This window comes from Lacerta agilis, chromosome 7 (genome assembly GCF_009819535.1).
Source record: "Lacerta agilis isolate rLacAgi1 chromosome 7, rLacAgi1.pri, whole genome shotgun sequence".
Lineage (NCBI taxonomy): Eukaryota > Metazoa > Chordata > Lepidosauria > Squamata > Lacertidae > Lacerta > Lacerta agilis.
The window spans coordinates 79,363,835-79,382,181 of NC_046318.1; the positions used below are offsets into that span (position 1 = coordinate 79,363,835).

Consider the following 18,347-nt stretch of genomic DNA (forward strand, 5'->3'; position numbering starts at 1 on the left):
CCACATGCACAGAATCTCATGCACAGAGTTAATAGTGCTGATTAATGATAAAGCCATGATATTATATTCATATCAATTACTACAATGAAAGTCTTACTTGGGGAAAAACCCCACTTCTGATTCAAATACATACCTTTTCTCCAGGTGGACAGGAGCAGTTGACTGTCTTGGTAGGGCCGACATATTCGCTTCCAGGAGTGGTTGTTATTTCAAGGGGAGGAGCATCTGTAACAACCTTCACTTTGCACTGTAGCCAGAACAGGTCAGGAATAGTACATATCAGGAACGTGTTTCTTGTTAAATTATTTGCAGTTTAACTGCAGCTGAGCTGAAACCTACCCACATTTTCTTGATCTCCACCCTCCAAAAATAAACACTTCCCTTTTGCTGTCTCCTCTCACTGCACTCATTACAGAGATGTTCACTTGTTCATTTATTTTGTCCTTCCATTGAAATGGTTTTCACTTTTCCCAATGACATCACCCATCAACTAAATCTGGTCAATGATGTGTCACCGGGCATCCTCATGCTTACGGGCATGTTCTCTTATTGACTGGGATCACCCATATGACCAATACATACACACGGATAAAGAACGGGGGGGAAATGGTACCAAATCAGAGAATGTCAGGGGAATCAATGACACCCAGCAGGATAGTGCTAGTTTTTAAAGAAAAACATTCACACAATCTAAGTCATGTGTGTGTGTGTGTGTGTGTGTGTGTGTGTGTGAAAGAGGGGAGACTTCAACCTGCAAAACGTACTCTTTTACCTGCAAATCAAAAATGAAGACTTGTCAGCAGTCTTCTAAACTCTTCTGAAAAGCCCATTTATCATAATGAAGCATAACGGGTAAAGGTAAAGGGACCCCTGACCATTAGGTCCAGTCGCAGATGACTCTGGGGTTGCGGCGCTCATCTTGCTTTATTGGCCAAGGGAGCTGGCATACAGCTTCCGGGTCATGTGGCCAGCATGACTAAGCCGCTTCTAGCGAACCAGAGCAGCACACAGAAACGCCGTTTACTTTCCCGCCGGAGCGGTACCTATTTCTCTACTTGCACTTTGACGTGCTTTCGAACTGCTAGGTTGACAGGAGCAGGGACTGAGCAATGGGAGCTCACCCCGCCGTGGGGATTCGAACCGTCGGCCTTCTGATCACAAGCCCTAGGCTCAGTGGTTTAGACCACAGCGCCACTTGCATACTGAATCACATAACCCCAACATAATATTACCCTACCTATTTGTTATCTCCCTTTTTTCCACGAGACTATAAAAACTACTCCTCATTATTGTTCTTAATGTACAGTTCTAGAATATAGCTCCATTTTGGATAGCAGATTTCAATGAATGTGCACACTCTTTTACACACACACACACACACACGTAATAGATCTAAACTTACAGGCCCAGAGGGAATGTCACAGCAAGTTTCCAGTTCAGCATGACGTGAATCACAGTAAATAACCATCCGCTGAAGGTCAAACTACGGAAAAAGGAAATCACGAAAGTCAGGACTCGAGGAAGCAGACTAGCAGCCTTTGCTCCCTTTGGGTTTGTGTTTGTGGAACGCAATCACCTGGGTGATGTGCAACAGAGAAGAACTTCATACAGGCCACATACGACTTCCCCACAAAAACAAAGAACGTGGGAACGGAACTGCAAATGTCTATGCTGCCCAGATATGATGGGAAGTCCAACACATGTAGGGAGACTGTAGAACAGGGGTCAGTAAACTTTTTCAGCAGGGGGCCGGTCCACTGTCCCTCAGACCTTGTGGGGGGCCAGACTATATTTTGGGGGAAAATATATATGAACGAATTCCTATGGCCCACAAATAACCCAGAGATGCATTTTGAATAAAAGGACACATTCTACGCATGTAAAAACACGCTGATTCCCGGACCATCTGCAGGCCACATTTAGAAGGCAATTGGGCTGCATCCGGTGCCCAGGCCTTAGTTTGGGGACCCCTGCTGTAGAAGGTATGTGGATAATTGGAATCAGTATGAAGGATGTTGACACTGCGTTGGGTATGGAAGCTGGAGGTGGGCATGCATATTGCACAAAATAATTTGGCGAAAATAACAGGGCCGGCATTTTCATCATCCAGTGTTCAGAATCTCTAAATGGCCATTCCTGCCCTCTGTGACAGGACTCCTTTGAAATCCATGCCACCAAATAATAATAATAATAATAATAATAATAATAATAATAATAATAATAATAAATAGACTTCAACATACTGATTAGCATCCACTTGACTATTATTATTTTAACCACTATGGTTTTGTTGCGTTGACTTTTTCTGGAATATCGTATTTCTAAATTTGAAATTTCACATTCTCCGACAGAAAAGATAAAAAGGACGACCTTTCCTTTTAACAAGCAATTGGTTTGTTTGCCAAATGGCAAGGTATCTGACAGTTAAAAGCAGCATTTTTAAAAAAGAGCAATCATTGGTTTCCTGCAAAATGCATCTCTGCTTACCTGCAACTGAATGTATCAATTTAATGCGGGCAAGGGGGGGAAGCAGCCCAAATGGCAGATCCCTCAAAATATATTTAACGGACTGACATCTCTAGAAATCAGCGACGTCAAAGAAGAAACAGATTTTGCCATCACAACATCACAGTAGAATGGCCCAGCAGGCAGATATTTTGGTTCCCTCTCAATCCCTTTTTTTTCCTAACTGGAAAATCCGCATACTTGGTACCTACGTCAATGGGCACGCTGTCGTAGAGGCGCTTGCCAATCACGGTCTTCCCTTGGATGTCAATATTTTCCCTGTCTTCAATAGGCAGCGTCTGCACCAGCTTGCAGTCGATGTACAAGGAGACGCTGTCGGACTGGATGCTCAGCGCTATTTTGTGCCAGTTGCGATCAAAGAGGTCGCTGACGCGGCCGTGTCGAAAGACCACTCTCACAGCGTCCTTGGTGAGTCCGATAGCGTTGTACTCCAAGGCTTTGTTTTCACCATCCAGTCTGATAGACACCTTTATGGGGGGGGGGGGCGACAGCAATACACAAACCGATGGTAAAAGATGCAAGATGCAAGGAGGGATGTCAGGTTGGCAGATGTGGGTCATTGGAAGAACATTAAAAGAGCTATGCTTTTGATCAGATCAAAAGTACCACAGGGCCATCTTTAACATATGCACCGCTGGGGCGCAAAGATCCGCCCAGCGCCCCCAAATTTAGTTTAGCCCCCAAATTAACTTTTCTTATGCCTTATGTCACTGTTATCATTTGATAAATAGCACTCATGCCTGTGCGGCTCCAAAAGGAGTTGTGTGTGTGTGTGTTTTGTTTAAAACCAGCTTTTCTAAAGAAGACAAAGAACACATTTGGAGTCAGTGTAAAGACTCCATACATGCACTTAAAGTCATAGGGAGCAGTGGCATAGGAAGGCAGGGGCGATGGGGGTGGGGCGCCCCATGTTCCGCCCTGGAGAGGGGGACATTCAGCAGGTCCTCTGCCCCGCCTGCAGATTTTCAGTCCTGGAAGCTAAAAGTGATGCTAGCAAAGCAGGCGTCTCCTTGAAGCGGCTTCTCAGAGGCAGCCTTACTGTCCTTTAAGGAGCCTCCTGCTTTGCTGGGCTTTGCTAGCATCGCTTTGAGCTTCCAGTCCCGGAAGCTAAAAGTGATATTAGCAACGCCCAGCAAAGCAGGAGGCTCCTTGAAGCGACATCTCAGCGTTCCAGAGCACTCGGTTGCTGGCCGAAAGCAGGTAGAGGAGAGGACTAGTGATTTCAGCTCTCCTTGAAGTCTGCCGGAGAAGCGCTGTGGAGCACGCCCCTCAAGAGCCGGTGAGAGGCAAACCGAGGAGCAAGGCCGCCCCACCCTGCGGCCCATCCGCCGCCTGCACATGCGCGGTGTGGAGGAAGCCACGCCCCCAGGTGTCCCCGGGTTTGCCTCCCCAGGCGGCAAAGCGGCTTCCTCCGCCTGTGGTGTCTGAGAGACGAGACGGGCGGACATTGTGCGCATGCATGGGAGAGCCATCTCGGGCAGCCTTCCATTGTGGGAACAACCTTATTTCTAGAGGAGCTGGGAGGGCCCTTGCGAGCGCGCATATACGAGTTCTTCTTCCAGAGCCTGTGCGCGCTCCTGTCACTAGATAGGCATGTTCTCTTTCTGTCTGTCTCTCCCCATTTCCTGTCACTCCCCCTCCTCTCAGCTTTGGTGAGCGAGACTTTCCAGAGAGCTCTCTCTGCACCACCATTAGCAGGCAGGCGGCACGTGGTCAGTCGTGTCAAAGGTACCACTGCCCCCGCAAAGCAGCTCAATACAATACGCTTAGGCGACTTCAGCGACGGGCCCCTGGTGCCCAGCACCCCCGGGTAAAGACTTCCCAGAGTACCACCTACTCCATCCTCCTGTCTCCCACTATGCCCAATCAGTTATTATTTTTTATTAAATTTGTATACCACCCTTCAACCGTAGATAATCAATTATTATTATTATTATTATTATTATTATTATTATTATTACAGTGGTGCCCCGCTAGACGAAAATAATTCATTCTGTGAAAATTTTCGTCTAGCGGGTTTTTCATCTAGCAAAGCGGCAATGACAGCTGCGCTTTCGCTAGACGAAAAAAAAAGACGAAAAATTTTCGTCTTGCGAGGCAGCCCCATAGACAAATTCGTCTTGCGGGGCAGCCTTCCGCTAGACGAATGCCTTCGTCTAGCGAGTTTTTCGTCTTGCGAGGCATTCGTCTAGCGGGGCACCACTGTATTATTTATACCCCGCCCATCTGGCTGGATTTCCCCAGCCACTCTGGGCGGCTTCCTACAAAAATCAAAATACATTAAAATCTCACACTCTCAGGGAGGTTCATAACATAAAATTACAATTAAAAACACACACACACACACAAAATACATAATAAAGTAAGGACGACAACAAAACAATACCCACCCCCCACACACAACACGTTTAAAAGGGCATCAGATCACAATCAGCCCAAGGCCTGCTTGAGCAATATGTGGTGGTGAAGGAGTCAGAAATACAGCTGGCTTTAGGAAACGGTGACATTCTGACCCAAATCATTTTTGCTACCTGAGTCCTAACGCCACGACCACTTTTGGTCAAGCCTTGCCTCACCAATTCCTGCTTTTATCTATCCGGTGCTATCTGGCGCAGGTTGTTCCATCTTGTTGAATGGCCATGCCTTGCTTTGAAACGCGGTAAAATCCAGGGCTGGTCCAAGACATTTGGCCACCTCCCCGATTCCATGTACAGAAGTCAACTAGACTGGAGCTGAATCTTGCTTTGACAATGGCGATGGGACAATACCAGCCACTATACCTGAGATAGCTAAGGAAGGTGCAGAGCAGGCTAGCTTAGGGGACACAGGTGGAATGCCAAACACATTGTTTGCCCCCCCCCCGCCCCCAAGCACCTGCCCACACTGCCTCATGGAAAAGCCAGCCATGATCTGCCTTCCTGACAGGTCACCCTTGTTTCAAATATTATTGCTATTAATAATAATAATAATAATAATAATAATAATAATAATAATAATATAAAAGCAGCAGCAACAACAACAAAATGGAAAGGGCAGCAGGAGGGAATGGAGAAAACATGTTCCACAAAGTGGAAAGAGTTACACCTCCTACCTGAGGTATGCCATATTTGTCAATAATTTGCCAGATATACCAGTCTTCTCGCCTGGAAGTCTTGCGGAACTTGAAAGTAGTGACAAAGGCATATTCATCAGGAAGGCCTTGTGGGAAGACGTCTCTGGGGGAGGGCAAGAGAAAGAAATTAGAAGCATTTGGGCTGTGTACATTTGGGCGAGAAGGTGTTCAAAGATCTGTGGTGGCACAATAAATCCATTGTTTCTGATATAATCATAATATTTTTTTCCTTATTCCACTCGTTCTTTTCCGTTTATGGTCTCCGATTCTGCTTGCCTTGGAACACTATCAATCTGACCACAGAATGTCATGGTAGAACTGCAAGTAAGTAAATTAACTAGTTAATTGATCACACCAGTTAATAAGGGATGCATGTATAATGGAAAACAGTGACTCTATCACACCTTTATAACTCTGAAAAACAATATCCCATACACAACCTTCAATAATGAAGAGAGTTAACAAGAGCTGCAGAATGCAGTACTGTAGCTGGTATTGATTTCCCCCATCCTATCCAATTCCCCGCATCCTATCCTATTCGCCAACCCACTGGCAGATTGCAAAATTTGGATTAGTTGAAGATGCATCAGTGTGAATGATGCATTTTCAAAGTTTTTCCCAGTCATTCCTTACCAGACAGGAAACATGACTTATTTCCTTTGCTCAGTTGACCTTACCCCTTCAAGGATATTTGATTACACACACCCCTTCCATCCAGGATTTCCCATTTTTAATTCTAAGGAATCAATCCATATCCATGGCCACTGAACTTGCACACTGGATTGGGTTTTTTGCTTGTTTTATTTACAGGTGAAACTTGAAAAATTAGAATATTGTGGAAAGGTTCATTTCTTTCAGTAATTCAACTTGAAAGGTGAAACTAATATATGAGATAGACTCATGACATGCAAAGCGAGATATGTCAAGCCTTTATTTGTTATAATTGTGATGATTATGGCGTACAGCTGATGAGAACCCCAAATTAACAATTTCTACTTTGGGGTTCTCATCAGCTGTATGCCATAATCATTACAATTATAACAAACAGAGGCTTGGCATATCTCGCTTTGCATGTCATGAGTCTATCTCATATATTAAACTCCAGTACCTAATGAAAACAATTGCTTACATAAATGGACTTTTCCACAATATTCTAATTTTTCGAGTTTCACCTGTATTTGAGTCTATTCCATTTATACATTGCTTCCCATGAAAAAATCTTGAAGTGTTTTAACAATAAAAACATAAACAATAACAACAATTCATTTTTTTTAATCCACACAAATAAACACACACACAATTTCATCTATAAAATGCCTTGGGGTTTTCCTAAGCTTTCTCCCACTTTGGAGTAAATCTACACACACACAAACACACACACACACACACACACACCAAAAATGAGCCAAAAGTTGATCTGAGAATCTTTAGCTCAACTCAGTATTTAAGAGCAGTTTATTTGGCAGCCAGGAGACCAGGTTATATGACCCATCACAATTGCACAGTTCCCAATACTCCTGTCTATGAAGGCTCCTTCTCAATTTACACAATGAGGAAGCACTTGATAGAAATCTTGCAAATCTTGGATGCTTGCAGACCGCCACACTGGCTGCCAAACCTTGGGACCTCCTCTGGTGCTGGGCACAGATCAACAACCAGGTGTTCAGAAACACCCTGTTTTGGCATCTCGCTTTTATAATGGTGGTTGGCAGCCTGGACTGGAAAGGAAGAAGCCGAAATGGATGTGCCTTGTGCAAATAGGAAATAAAAGTGGCTACAAAGAACCTCTGGCAAGGAGACTCTGTTCACAGCTGGCTGTAAGGAACGAGCCACTGCTTCTGTTGGCTTCCAAAATCAAAGGGCTCCTACTCAATCCAAATTTCAAACAAGATCTCCACTTTCCTACAAATATATTGATTTATGATTTTACTTAAAGATTTACTGTTGGCCCAGCTGTTTGTAGCAAATGTTTTAAAGATCCCTTATTGTCTCCTTGGATTATGTGGGTGTTCGGGTTTGTCCACATCTTTTGGTCAAGACTTCTACTTAATGAGGAAAGGGTCTTACTCTGTTTTCTGGACAATGGGAAAGCTGCCAAGCCGAACGTAAGAGCTGTGGATTCCGTTGTCCTTCATTCCAAATATCTCCCTCACACTGAATAATCCCATCAGGTCAAAACCTGTCAAAAAGGAAAGATACAAAGATGGGGAAGAGGTGGGGACAAGCTGAGGTGAGGACAAGCAAGTCAGAGTTCAGAGTTCTCCACTTCCTAAAGGGGACACTATTTTTAATTTCATTGTGTGCCTTTGTGGAAGGAGAGCCTCACAAAACTTTAAGTCCTGTTTCTATAAGAGGACTATGTGAGAACAACAATAAGAACTTTATAATTATGAGCATTTCCATTTATTTCCTTATTCAGTTGGTTTTTGTTTGTTTAATACAGTAACAACAACAACAACAACAACAACAACAACAACAACAACAACAACAACAACAATTTATACCCCACCCATCTGGCTGGGTTTCCCCATCCACTCTGGGTGGCTTCCAACAGAATGTTAAAATACAACAATCTATTAAACATTAAAAGCTTCCCTAAACAGGGCTGCTTTCAGATGTCTTCTAAAAGTCTGGTAGTTGTTTTTCTCTTTGACATCTGGTGAGGGTGTTCCACAGGGCGGGTGCCACTACCGAGAAGGCCCTCTGCCTGGTTCCCTGTAACTTGGCTTCTCAGCGAGAGAACCGCCAGATGGCCCTCGACACTGGACCTCAGTGTCCGGGCAGAACGATGGGAGTGGAGACGCTCCTTCAGGTATACAGGACCGAGGCCGTTTAGGGCTTTAAAGGTCAGCACCAACATTTTGAATTGTGCTCGGAAACGTACTGGGAGCCAATGTAGGTCTTTCAAGACCGGTGTTATGTGGTCTCGGCGGGCGCTCCCAATCACCAGTCTAGCTGCTGCATTCTGGATTAGTTGTAGTTTCTGGGTCACCTTCAAAGGTAGCCCCACATAGAGCGCATTGCAGTAATCCAAGCGAGAAATAACTAGAGTATGCACCACTCTGGCGAGACAGTCCGCGGGCAGTTAGGGTCTCTGCCTGCGTACCAGATGAAGCTGGTAGACAGCTGTCCTGGATACAGAACTGACCTGCGCCTCCATGGACAGCTGTGAGTCCAAAATGACTCCCAGGCTGCGCACCTGGTCCTTCAGGGGTACAGTTACCCCATTCAGGACCAGGGAGTCCTCCACACTTGCCCGCCTCCTGTCCCCCAAGAACAGTACTTCTGTCTTGTCAGGATTCAACCTCAATCTGTTAGCTGGCATCCATCCTCCAACCATTTTTTAAGTGCATACACAAACACAGAATAACGGTAATGATGCTATTGATGCAGATCAAAAAAAAATTATCTGTAGGTGGGGGAACACCCACTTTCAGTGTTTGTGAACTACAGAGGAACAGTGAACTTACCGCACCAGAGCCAACAACCTTACAAAATAACTTACAGCAGTGTAAAACGGAGGTGAGAAAAGTACCCCTGATCTCACCAGGGGTTGTTTTCTCATCTATTGCTTTGATGGAGTCCATCAAAGTGAGTTCTGAGGTTGTTATCCTAGAATAACTGTGCATGTAAACAGGTCCATATCTGACACAGAGGGTGCACCCTATACTAAACTTTAAGCTTCCTTCTAAGGCCACTACTTTGTAGAGAACCAAAATCAATACCGTGTTTGGCACAGTGGGAAGGTGCGTTCTGGCCGTTCGCCAAGCTTGTAATTGCATCTATATTACAGGTTACGGTAATTGCCCTGCAGGTATTTTCTTTGTTTCTGGGAGCTTTTTTTCCCCCTTGGTGCTTTGCTCCATTTTCAATCAGCAGATGAAATAAGGCATTTATTACCATCCCTTGCCCTACAGCTTCACCCCTTGAAAGACCCAGGGAACAATTTTAATGGGAGAATTCTCTGACATATTGCCATTGGCCCCAACTGCTCTAATAAAGTGCAGCCAATATATTACTTACCCTGACTCTAAGAGCCCCCAACTGGCCCTAATATAAAATAATAGCTTGGCTTCGCTGTAGAAACTCTATGAGAGTGTATATCAACAGGTTGTATTTATGAATTTTCTCTCTCCTCCAGGTGCAGAAGGACAGATGGAGCATTTCATGAGAAAATGATAATAGGTGATTGGATCAAAAGTTTCTCAGCTTGCAAAAAAAGTACTGATTGGGTAAAGCAGGTGTGTGTGTGTGTGTGTGTGTGTATGATTTTCATCCTGAGGACCACATTCTAGTATGGGCAACCATCCAGGAGTCACATGCCAGAGGTGTGCAGGGCCAGAGGCAAAAGTTGACTAGGTTAGAGACCAGAGTGAGTGGAAGAACGGAAGCCTCTTGCAGCTTATGTGACACCAGCTTTAAGCCACTTTTGCAGAGCTGGGATCAACCCAGCCTTGCAAAAGAGCACCTCCCAGAAAAATGTGCCCGGGACCATTGCACCAGCAGCCCCCCCCCCCCCACGGTACGCCCCTGCCTGCAAAACCATGGTTCGAATCCCCACTCAGCCATGAAACTCACTGGGTAAGCTTTGGCCAATCACTGCCTCTTAGCCTAAACTACTTCATAGGGTCTTTGTAGGGGTTAAATGAGATGGAGGGGAACCATGCACGGCATCTTGAGCTCCCTGAGGGGAAAGGAGGGATGTAAATGAAATAAAGGCAATCCAAAATGCAATGCAATAAACAGTGGGTGCAGTATTTATGTGTACCAAATTTAAGTTGCTGGAGAAGTAAAGGTAAAGGTAAAGGGACCCCTGACTGCTAGGTCCAGTTGCAGACAACTCTGGGGTTGCGGTGCTCATCTCACTTTACTGGCCGAGGGAGCCTATGTACAACTTCCAGGTCATGTGGCCAGCATGACTAAGCTGCTTCTGGCGAACCAGGGCAGAGCACGGAAACGCTGTTTACCTTCCCGCTGGAGTGGTACCTGTTTATCTACTTGTGTGCTTTTGAACTGCTAGGTTGGCAGGAGCTGGGACCGAGCAACGGGAGCTCACCCCGCTGTGGGGATTCGAACCACCGACCTTCCAATCGGCAAGCCCTAGGCTCTGTGGTTTAACCCACAGCGCCACCCGCATCCCTGGAGAAGTACCCTAGCCATTTTGAGGTCCAAGTCAGGGAGCTACTCAAGTTTCCCTAAAACCCTCTCTCTAACAACACACCACACACACACACACACACACACAGAGACATACACACACAGTGTACACATCAAACAATGTATAATTGGGCTGGCTGGAGGGGATCTCAAATTATCGATTAACAAAGGGCCTTGCACACAGGTTAACCGGCCGGGGATGTCATCCTTTTTTTTCATGTGTACGGCTTCACAGGAAATAGCTCTTCCTGAACATGTGTTCTTTGCAGCCAAGGATCCATTCCAAAGGCCTGCAGCTATGCATGAGCAGATTATCAGCATTGCGAGGGAGATTAGCTAACGAGACTTCAATATTGAGGGCTTCCCAGTGCAGAGAGTGCAAAGGAAGGGCAGAATTAATGTTGTTCCGAGGCGGGCGAACAACCATCAGGGCAGTTGAGGTCTGCTGCAGCACAGTGCTGGTTTAATGTGCCTCTCTCCTTTGAGGATCAGCGGACCACTGGCTCCTCTTTGCCAGCGTCAAACACATAAAGCCCCTTGGAGAACATTATAATTAGCTGGTGAGTCACTGGCATTTTAGGAATCCAATCTGCTCCTCTGCTGACCACAGGCCAGCAGAAAGAGAGGCACCGACAAGCAATCGCAGCCATCCCTGGCTATAATTGTAGGCTATTAGGTTTTACACACTGGCCCAGCAGCACTGGGTGCAAGGCCCCTGGCCATCCCACAACAAGCTATAAATAAGCACAGAGGCCCAGGCAGATGGATTGTTTTCTTGTTCATCTGTCGGGTGGGAAAGAGAGCCCTCAGTCTTCAAAGCAGACCTACACTACTTTAAGCTGAAGATCTGGGGACAGCATATCTCAGGGGTGGGAGACCTCAGGATTGTGAGACAAATGCAGCCCTCTGGACCTTTCTGTATGCCCCATGGAATTCTTCCTAGCTTGGTTCTCTCCCCAAACCATATTCATCTCCAGCCCTGCACTGTATCGTCCTATAGTGCCAGACCCTCCAAGTGTCCCTATTTACCAGGGGCAGTCCTAGATTTATAGAAGCCACCCCAGTTTCTGATTTGTCCCTGGAAAGTCCTGCTTTTCCTCAGGACACCCCTATTTTCATCAGAGAAATGTATGGAGCTATGTGATCCCCGAGGCAAGAAGATAAGTAGTGATCCAAACTTTAGAAGGCATCTGTAGGGATCCCTGTATATGGAAATTTTTAATTTTTGATGTTTTATTATGTTTTTATATATGCGGCTGGGGAAGGAGGAGGAGGAGGAAGAGGAGGAGGAGCAGAGTTTGGATTTGATATCCCACTTTATCACTACCCTAAGGAGTCTCAAAGTGGCTAACAATCTCCTTTTCCCTTCCTCCCCCACAACAAACACTGTGTGATGTGAGTGGGGCTGAGAGACTTCAGAGAAGTGTGACTAGCCCAAGGTCACCCAGCAGCTGCATGTGGAGGAGCGGAGAATCGAACCCAGTTCACCAGATTACGAGTCCACTGTTCTTAACCACTACACCACACTGGCTCTTATTATATAGTAATAATAATAATAATAATAATAATAATAATAATAATAATAATAATAATAATAATAATAATAGAATAGGACATCCTATTTTCATTGGAGAAATGTTGGAGGTTATGATAAACCTTAAAGCCAGTTTAAGCAACACTTGTTAGGTTCCATTGGCCCTCCTATAGATGTCTGGCAGCTACTCTCCCCTCTGCTGGCCCCAGCAATCTATGTATGGAGGAATGGCTTGTCCTACAGAGACCTAAGAGAGAAAATCCCAGATGGATTGAGCAGTTTTGATTATAAACATAGGCTGGTACCTGAATACACCATACTGAAATCAATGGGCTAACTCTTAGATTCCACTCATAGGCTCCATTCCTCAGGCAATCCCTTGTGTTGGATAACTGGGGTGTATACAGCTTACCAGTGAAATATGGGGTGTTCCTCCTGAGATGCCCTATCCAGGGCCGTCTTACCCATAGGAGCTAGGGGTACAGGGCACCCGGGCGCCGGGCTCTCAGGGGAAGCAGGCCGAGAGTCCGGGGCCCAAGAGTTGAGTCCGGGGAACAGCCCGTCCGTTGGTCAGAGTGCCACGGCAGGCTCTTCTGCTGCGGGCGGCTCTGTGCCATGAGTTGGGGGGCAACCGAGCCAGTGAGTCGCTGAGGCAGCCGACCAGCTCCGCCCTCCTGCACGCCTGGGACTGGGCAATGGGGGGGGGGGCGTCGGGCGGATCTTTGCACCCCAGCGCCGCATATGCTTAAGACAGCCTTGTCCCTATCTTACAAATTTCAAAGAAGGCAAAACGATAGCTATTGAGTAGAGTAAGATTTCTCAGAGGGTTTCTGCACATGCCTGCTTCAGATGTTCTCAGAGGAAGAAGAAAGAGGGGGGAACCCCCCCCCCAATTATCCAAAACCAGTTTTATTTAAAAAATAAAATAAAATAAAAATTCTAACCCCATTGAGTGAGTCACCCCGAATTCGGGTAAAAGACAATCCCTATGCAATTCCCACTCCCACCCCCAGCACTCCTCTCTCTGTAGCCTCTGCCATTCTAAGGAAGTTTCTGCTTAAAATGAGCATCAGTAATAAATGCTGCATGGAAAATAACAAGACAAAACAGAAAAACCCACCAATGCACGGGAGCTATTTTCCATCCCATTTCCTCCAGTCCCGGCATTGACCTGCAGCCAGGATTTCAGCCTGAGTCACGACTTGCTATTACTATGCTTGTTAAATCCCTAGTGGTGTTTCTGTGCATCGGATCAGAGACATGAGGAGTATGTTAAATTCACCCAGAGGTTGCTGCATAATGCTTTGTCATTAACACTGACTCAGACTCCTTGTTCCAGTTTTCCTCTCTCTCTCTCTCTCTCTCTCTCTCTCTCTCTCTCTCTCTCCCTCCCTCCCTCCCTCCCTCTCTCTCTCTCTGTTTGTGGGCCCCTGTAGATATGCGCCCGCAATAAAAAATACTAATAAAAGAAACTCCAGAGAACAATGTGTCTCCATTTGCCTCCACTTTAACTTCATTACTCTTCCTCTGCTTTGCAGAAAACACAGGCGGCGAGAGGAGAGGTCAGAACCTCCTGCTCCAGGAAGAATCGCAAACTTATTTACTCTGCTGCACAACCGCCAGCCCCAAAATTGCAACTGCTCTCTACGGGACTGCCCTTTGAGACTAAGACTAAGCCAAATCTTGGTAAACCAATCATTGTCTGCCCACTAGACTCTTGGTGAAACACACACACACACACACACACACACACACACACAATTTCTTGCTTTTAAAAAATACTTGGAAGCACAGAAGTGCAACCTCTCTTGAGAAATCCCTCTAAATCCTCCAGAGCAAAATGAATCCTCAGTTTTAATTGTAGGCTGAACTCTATCAATGCTTTTACCAAATATGTGGGGAAAGAAAACCTTCTGAGAAAACTGACTATGGATGCTACACTAGCATAGCAAAACTAACTTCTTCCACTGTGTTACTTCTCCTATTGAAACCCTTTTAGCTTCTCTTGAAATTCTTCAAATGTTCCACCTCAGGATCTGGACTCCCTTAACTGGCTCTATAGTGTATTTGGTTGCTTTTCAATGGCCAACTGAAGATGGAAACTGAGATTCCCAACCCCAAGCATATTGCAGCTGTTGTTGTTCAGTCATTCAGTCGTGTCCGACTCTTCGTGACCCCATGGACCAGAGCACGCCAGGCACCCCTATCCTCCACTGCCTCCCGCAGTTTGGCCAAACTCATGCCAGTTGCTTCCTTCATGGATCACTGCCTTGTCTGGCGAAGGGGCTTGAATAACTCAGGGAAGCTATGAGCTATGTCTTGCAGGGCCACCCAAGATGGACAGGTCATAGCGGAGAGTTTAGACTAAATGTGATCCACCTGGAGAAGGAACTGGCAAGCCACTCCAGTATCCCTGCCAAGAAAACTCCATGGACAAAGACAACAGGCATATTGCAGATAGCATCCCGTTACCTGGAATATCATCAGTCTCTCCATTGGTGTGCTTGAACCTGTCTCCTTCTACGTGGACACTGGGGCACAGCACATCTGAGAAGAAAAAGGGGAGCAAAAGATTTACATTAAAAATAAAGTAATTATTCAGGCCTCTAAATGGAAACTTTGACCCATCTAGTCAAGCATCCTGTTCTCACAGGGGCTAATCAGGTGCCTTTGGGAAGCTCACAAGGCCAGAAGTCCATAAAGTGCTCTCCCTCGCTCGTGATTCCCAGCAATCAAAATTCATAAACATGTTGCCTCTAATATTAGCATCAGATTAGTGGTAATCATGTAATGGGGTCCATTCTGGAGAACAAGGTTCATTCTGGAGGTTTTCAGAGCATACCATCTGCGGGAGCTGAATTACTGCACAATAACACTCATTCGCCTTCTTGCAGTCAGAATTTTCAAACTTTGCAACAAAGGGATATTAAAATACAAATCGCAAAAAAACCCAAGACAACCCTAGAATAAATAAAAACATATCCATCTCTAGAACCACAATTTTGCAGAACCTAAAATTGAAAAATTCTCCCAAATCATTTTAAAAATGAAATCTCTTTGGGTGGAATCTAGAAACATAAAAACTGCTTTGAAAAAGCACTTTTTAAAAAAGTGTTTAAAAAAATACATTGAATTTTCCATAAGGCTCATTATCACCATCTAGTGTCACGTTGTATATTGCACTTAAAACACACGTAAAACATTTTATTTACAGATGTATAGCTGAGTCCTGGCAGTCAGAACTGTATGGAGTTCCAAAAAGTAATCAATACCATTGTCCATAACATTGTCACTGCTAGCATATATGTTACCCTACACATAGCAAGCTTGTTTGCGGTGGCCAGGAACCATCTACATTTGAAATAAGTGTACCTCTACTATGGATGTCAGAGGATTTAGGTGCATTCTGCCTGGTTGCTAATTGCTAGAGAATGTGTGACAGAGACTCTGGTCTGATTTTAATGTTGTTCTATTCTTTCAACAGCTACAACTTTTTTTTTACGTTTTGCAATTGTGTCTCCTAATCTTTCTTTCTGTTTCCTCCCAGCCAATATAATAATCTCATAATAATAATAATTTATTATTTATACCCCACCCATCTGGCTGGGATTCCCCAGCATAATACAACATCAAACGTTTAAAACTTCCCTAATCAGGGCTGCCTTCAGATGTCTTCTAAAAGCCAGATAGTTGCTTATTTCCTTGACATCTGATGGGAGGGCATTCCACAGGGCAGGTGCCACAGCCCAAAAGGCCCTCTGCCTGGTTCCCTGTAACTTCACTACTCGCACTGAGGGAACCGCCAGAAGGGCCTTGGAGCTGGACCTCATTGTCCGGGCTGAGCGATGGGGGTGGAGACGCTCCTTCAGGTATACAGGACTGAGGCTGTTTAGGGCTTTAGAGGTCAGCACCAACACTTTGAATTGTGCCTGGAAATGTACTAAGAGCCAATGTAGGTCTTTCGGGACCAGTGTTATATGGTCTTGGCGGCCACTCCCAGCTAAGCATCTATGGAAACATTAAGTTGTTTTTCCCTAGAGCAAAGGCTAATTTCTGAATAACGGTGAAAATGGACCAAGCAGAATTATTTAATGAACAATGGAATATCAGTGGTGGCGGGCGCACATTGTGACCAGTAGGACAAAAGGCAGAGAACCCAATGAATTTATAGTGCCAGAGTCAATGACAGGCAGAGCCAAAAAATTCCAGCTTTCTCCTTGTTATGTACTGAGCTGAATCCTAGAACAATAGGATCCAGAATGCAGCAGTCTGATTGGTCCTAGAACAATAGGACCCAGAATGCAGCAGTCTGATTGGTCCGCAGGAGCCACCCAATCCAGCTCCAGGTGGAAGTGAATCAGCGATCTGATTGGCCTGTAAGAGCAGCCAATCAGGCTCCTGGAGGAAGTGAATCCGCAACCTGATTGGCCTACAGGAGTAGCCCGGAATTAGCCAATCCTGTGGGGCCCATTGTGTAAATAATGTATATATAGCAGACGTTTTGGGGAAAGATTCATTCCTTGCTACTATGAGCTGAATAAAGAGCATGAAACTCACACTTGACTCCGAGTATATCTCACTCCTCATCCCCTTTCTTGCTGATTTCTACAAGGGCAACACAGAGACTAAGAAGCAGGAAGCTGACAGGCAGTGCTACTTCCTGAACAGGTTGTAAATAAGACAGAAGGAAGGAAAGTGGAGCACAGTGATCAGTGCACCATCCCCCCAGTTTCCTTAAAATAAACCCAGCCTCCACAGTGGAAGTTGGGAACCAACAACCCATCTATTTCCAGGGATAACAATTCATTTCCTGAGGCTTTAATGAGTAGCCATGTGGCGAACCTATGGCACGTGTGCCAGTCTTGACACGCAGAGCCCTCACTGCTGGCATGTGCGCCATCGGCCCATCCACACTGTTATTGTTCCCCCCCCCATTTGTTCTCCCACCCCCCTCCCCCCACACTACAGCTTGTGTCCGCTGTTAAAACCCGGAAGCTTTTTAATTTAATTTAATTTTTATTTTTTTTGCTGTTAGCTGGAGATTATGTTCGGCAACTGGTCTGTTTTTCAATTTGCTGTGTCAGTGGCTGTTTCTGATTGGGCATAACAGCATTCGTTTTTGAACCCGTATTGTGCTGGGTTTTTTGGCGCTTTGGCAGACGATGATGTCGGTGCTGCACATTAGTTCCAGCAAAGGTATTATTCATCATTTATTTCTGTTCTCTCCCCCCCCCCCCCCGCAAAAAAGCTCAGCAGCTTTGGAGTGTGTCCCCCAAAAAGCAAAGCAACATTTGCGACCCCCGAAAAAAGTTCCAAAATTTTGGTCAGCAAGCAGCACCCCCAAAAAAACTCAACAACTTTGGGGAGCCCCCCCAAAAAAACCTCAACGAAAAGTTCAACAACTCTGGGTGCTTTGCGATAAATAAGTGGGTTTTGGTTTGCCGTTTGGGCACTCAGTCTCTAAAAGGTTCACCACCACTGGGTTAGATGATTCTATGAATTGAGAGTCCCTGTCTTGCCATTGTGACACCATCATTTTCCCATAATCCCTGTGCGCTCTTTGTCAATAGGGTCCATCTTTCTTTCTCTCCTTTTTCCTCTGTTTTCGCAAAGAGCCTTTGCTCAACACAAAAGTTATCCAAAAACAAAAACCAAAAACCTGGCACCAAGACAGATTTGCTGGCTACAGGTATCTCCTAGACCAGGAAAGCCATTATTAAATGGGCCAGCCGGATGGCTGCTGATAAATCACTTCTATTATCCCAACAGCTGTAGGCATTTTGTTAGCATATGGGAAACATCAACCAATTGCACCAAGTTATCGTGGGTGGATGAATCCAGCTCAAGGCTGCACAGCAGGCTGTGCTTAACCGCATTTCTGCCAATGTGAGGGGCGAAATGGCACTTTTGCCACATTGTCAAGAAATGTTCAGAACACAGAGCTGTATTTATTAGAACGTCTGCTTAGTGGGATCTGACGGTCACCTGCTTTTCCCTATGGGGTGAAGGTGTCACACA

At 45.4% G+C, this 18,347-nt stretch overlaps 1 protein-coding gene across 1 annotated transcript in view; it reads right to left on the reverse strand.

The window, feature by feature from the left end:
• COL22A1 (collagen type XXII alpha 1 chain) overlaps nt 1-18,347 on the reverse strand; it is a 197,227-nt gene that overhangs the window by 126,706 nt on the left and 52,174 nt on the right. The window contains exons 4-9 of the mRNA XM_033156119.1: nt 14,802-14,876; nt 7,706-7,817; nt 5,618-5,741; nt 2,718-2,993; nt 1,403-1,483; nt 134-247 (exon numbers count right to left, since the gene is read on the reverse strand). Coding sequence (XP_033012010.1) covers nt 134-247; nt 1,403-1,483; nt 2,718-2,993; nt 5,618-5,741; nt 7,706-7,817; nt 14,802-14,876 — 782 coding nt within the window. The remainder of the gene's footprint in view (nt 1-133; nt 248-1,402; nt 1,484-2,717; nt 2,994-5,617; nt 5,742-7,705; nt 7,818-14,801; nt 14,877-18,347) is intronic.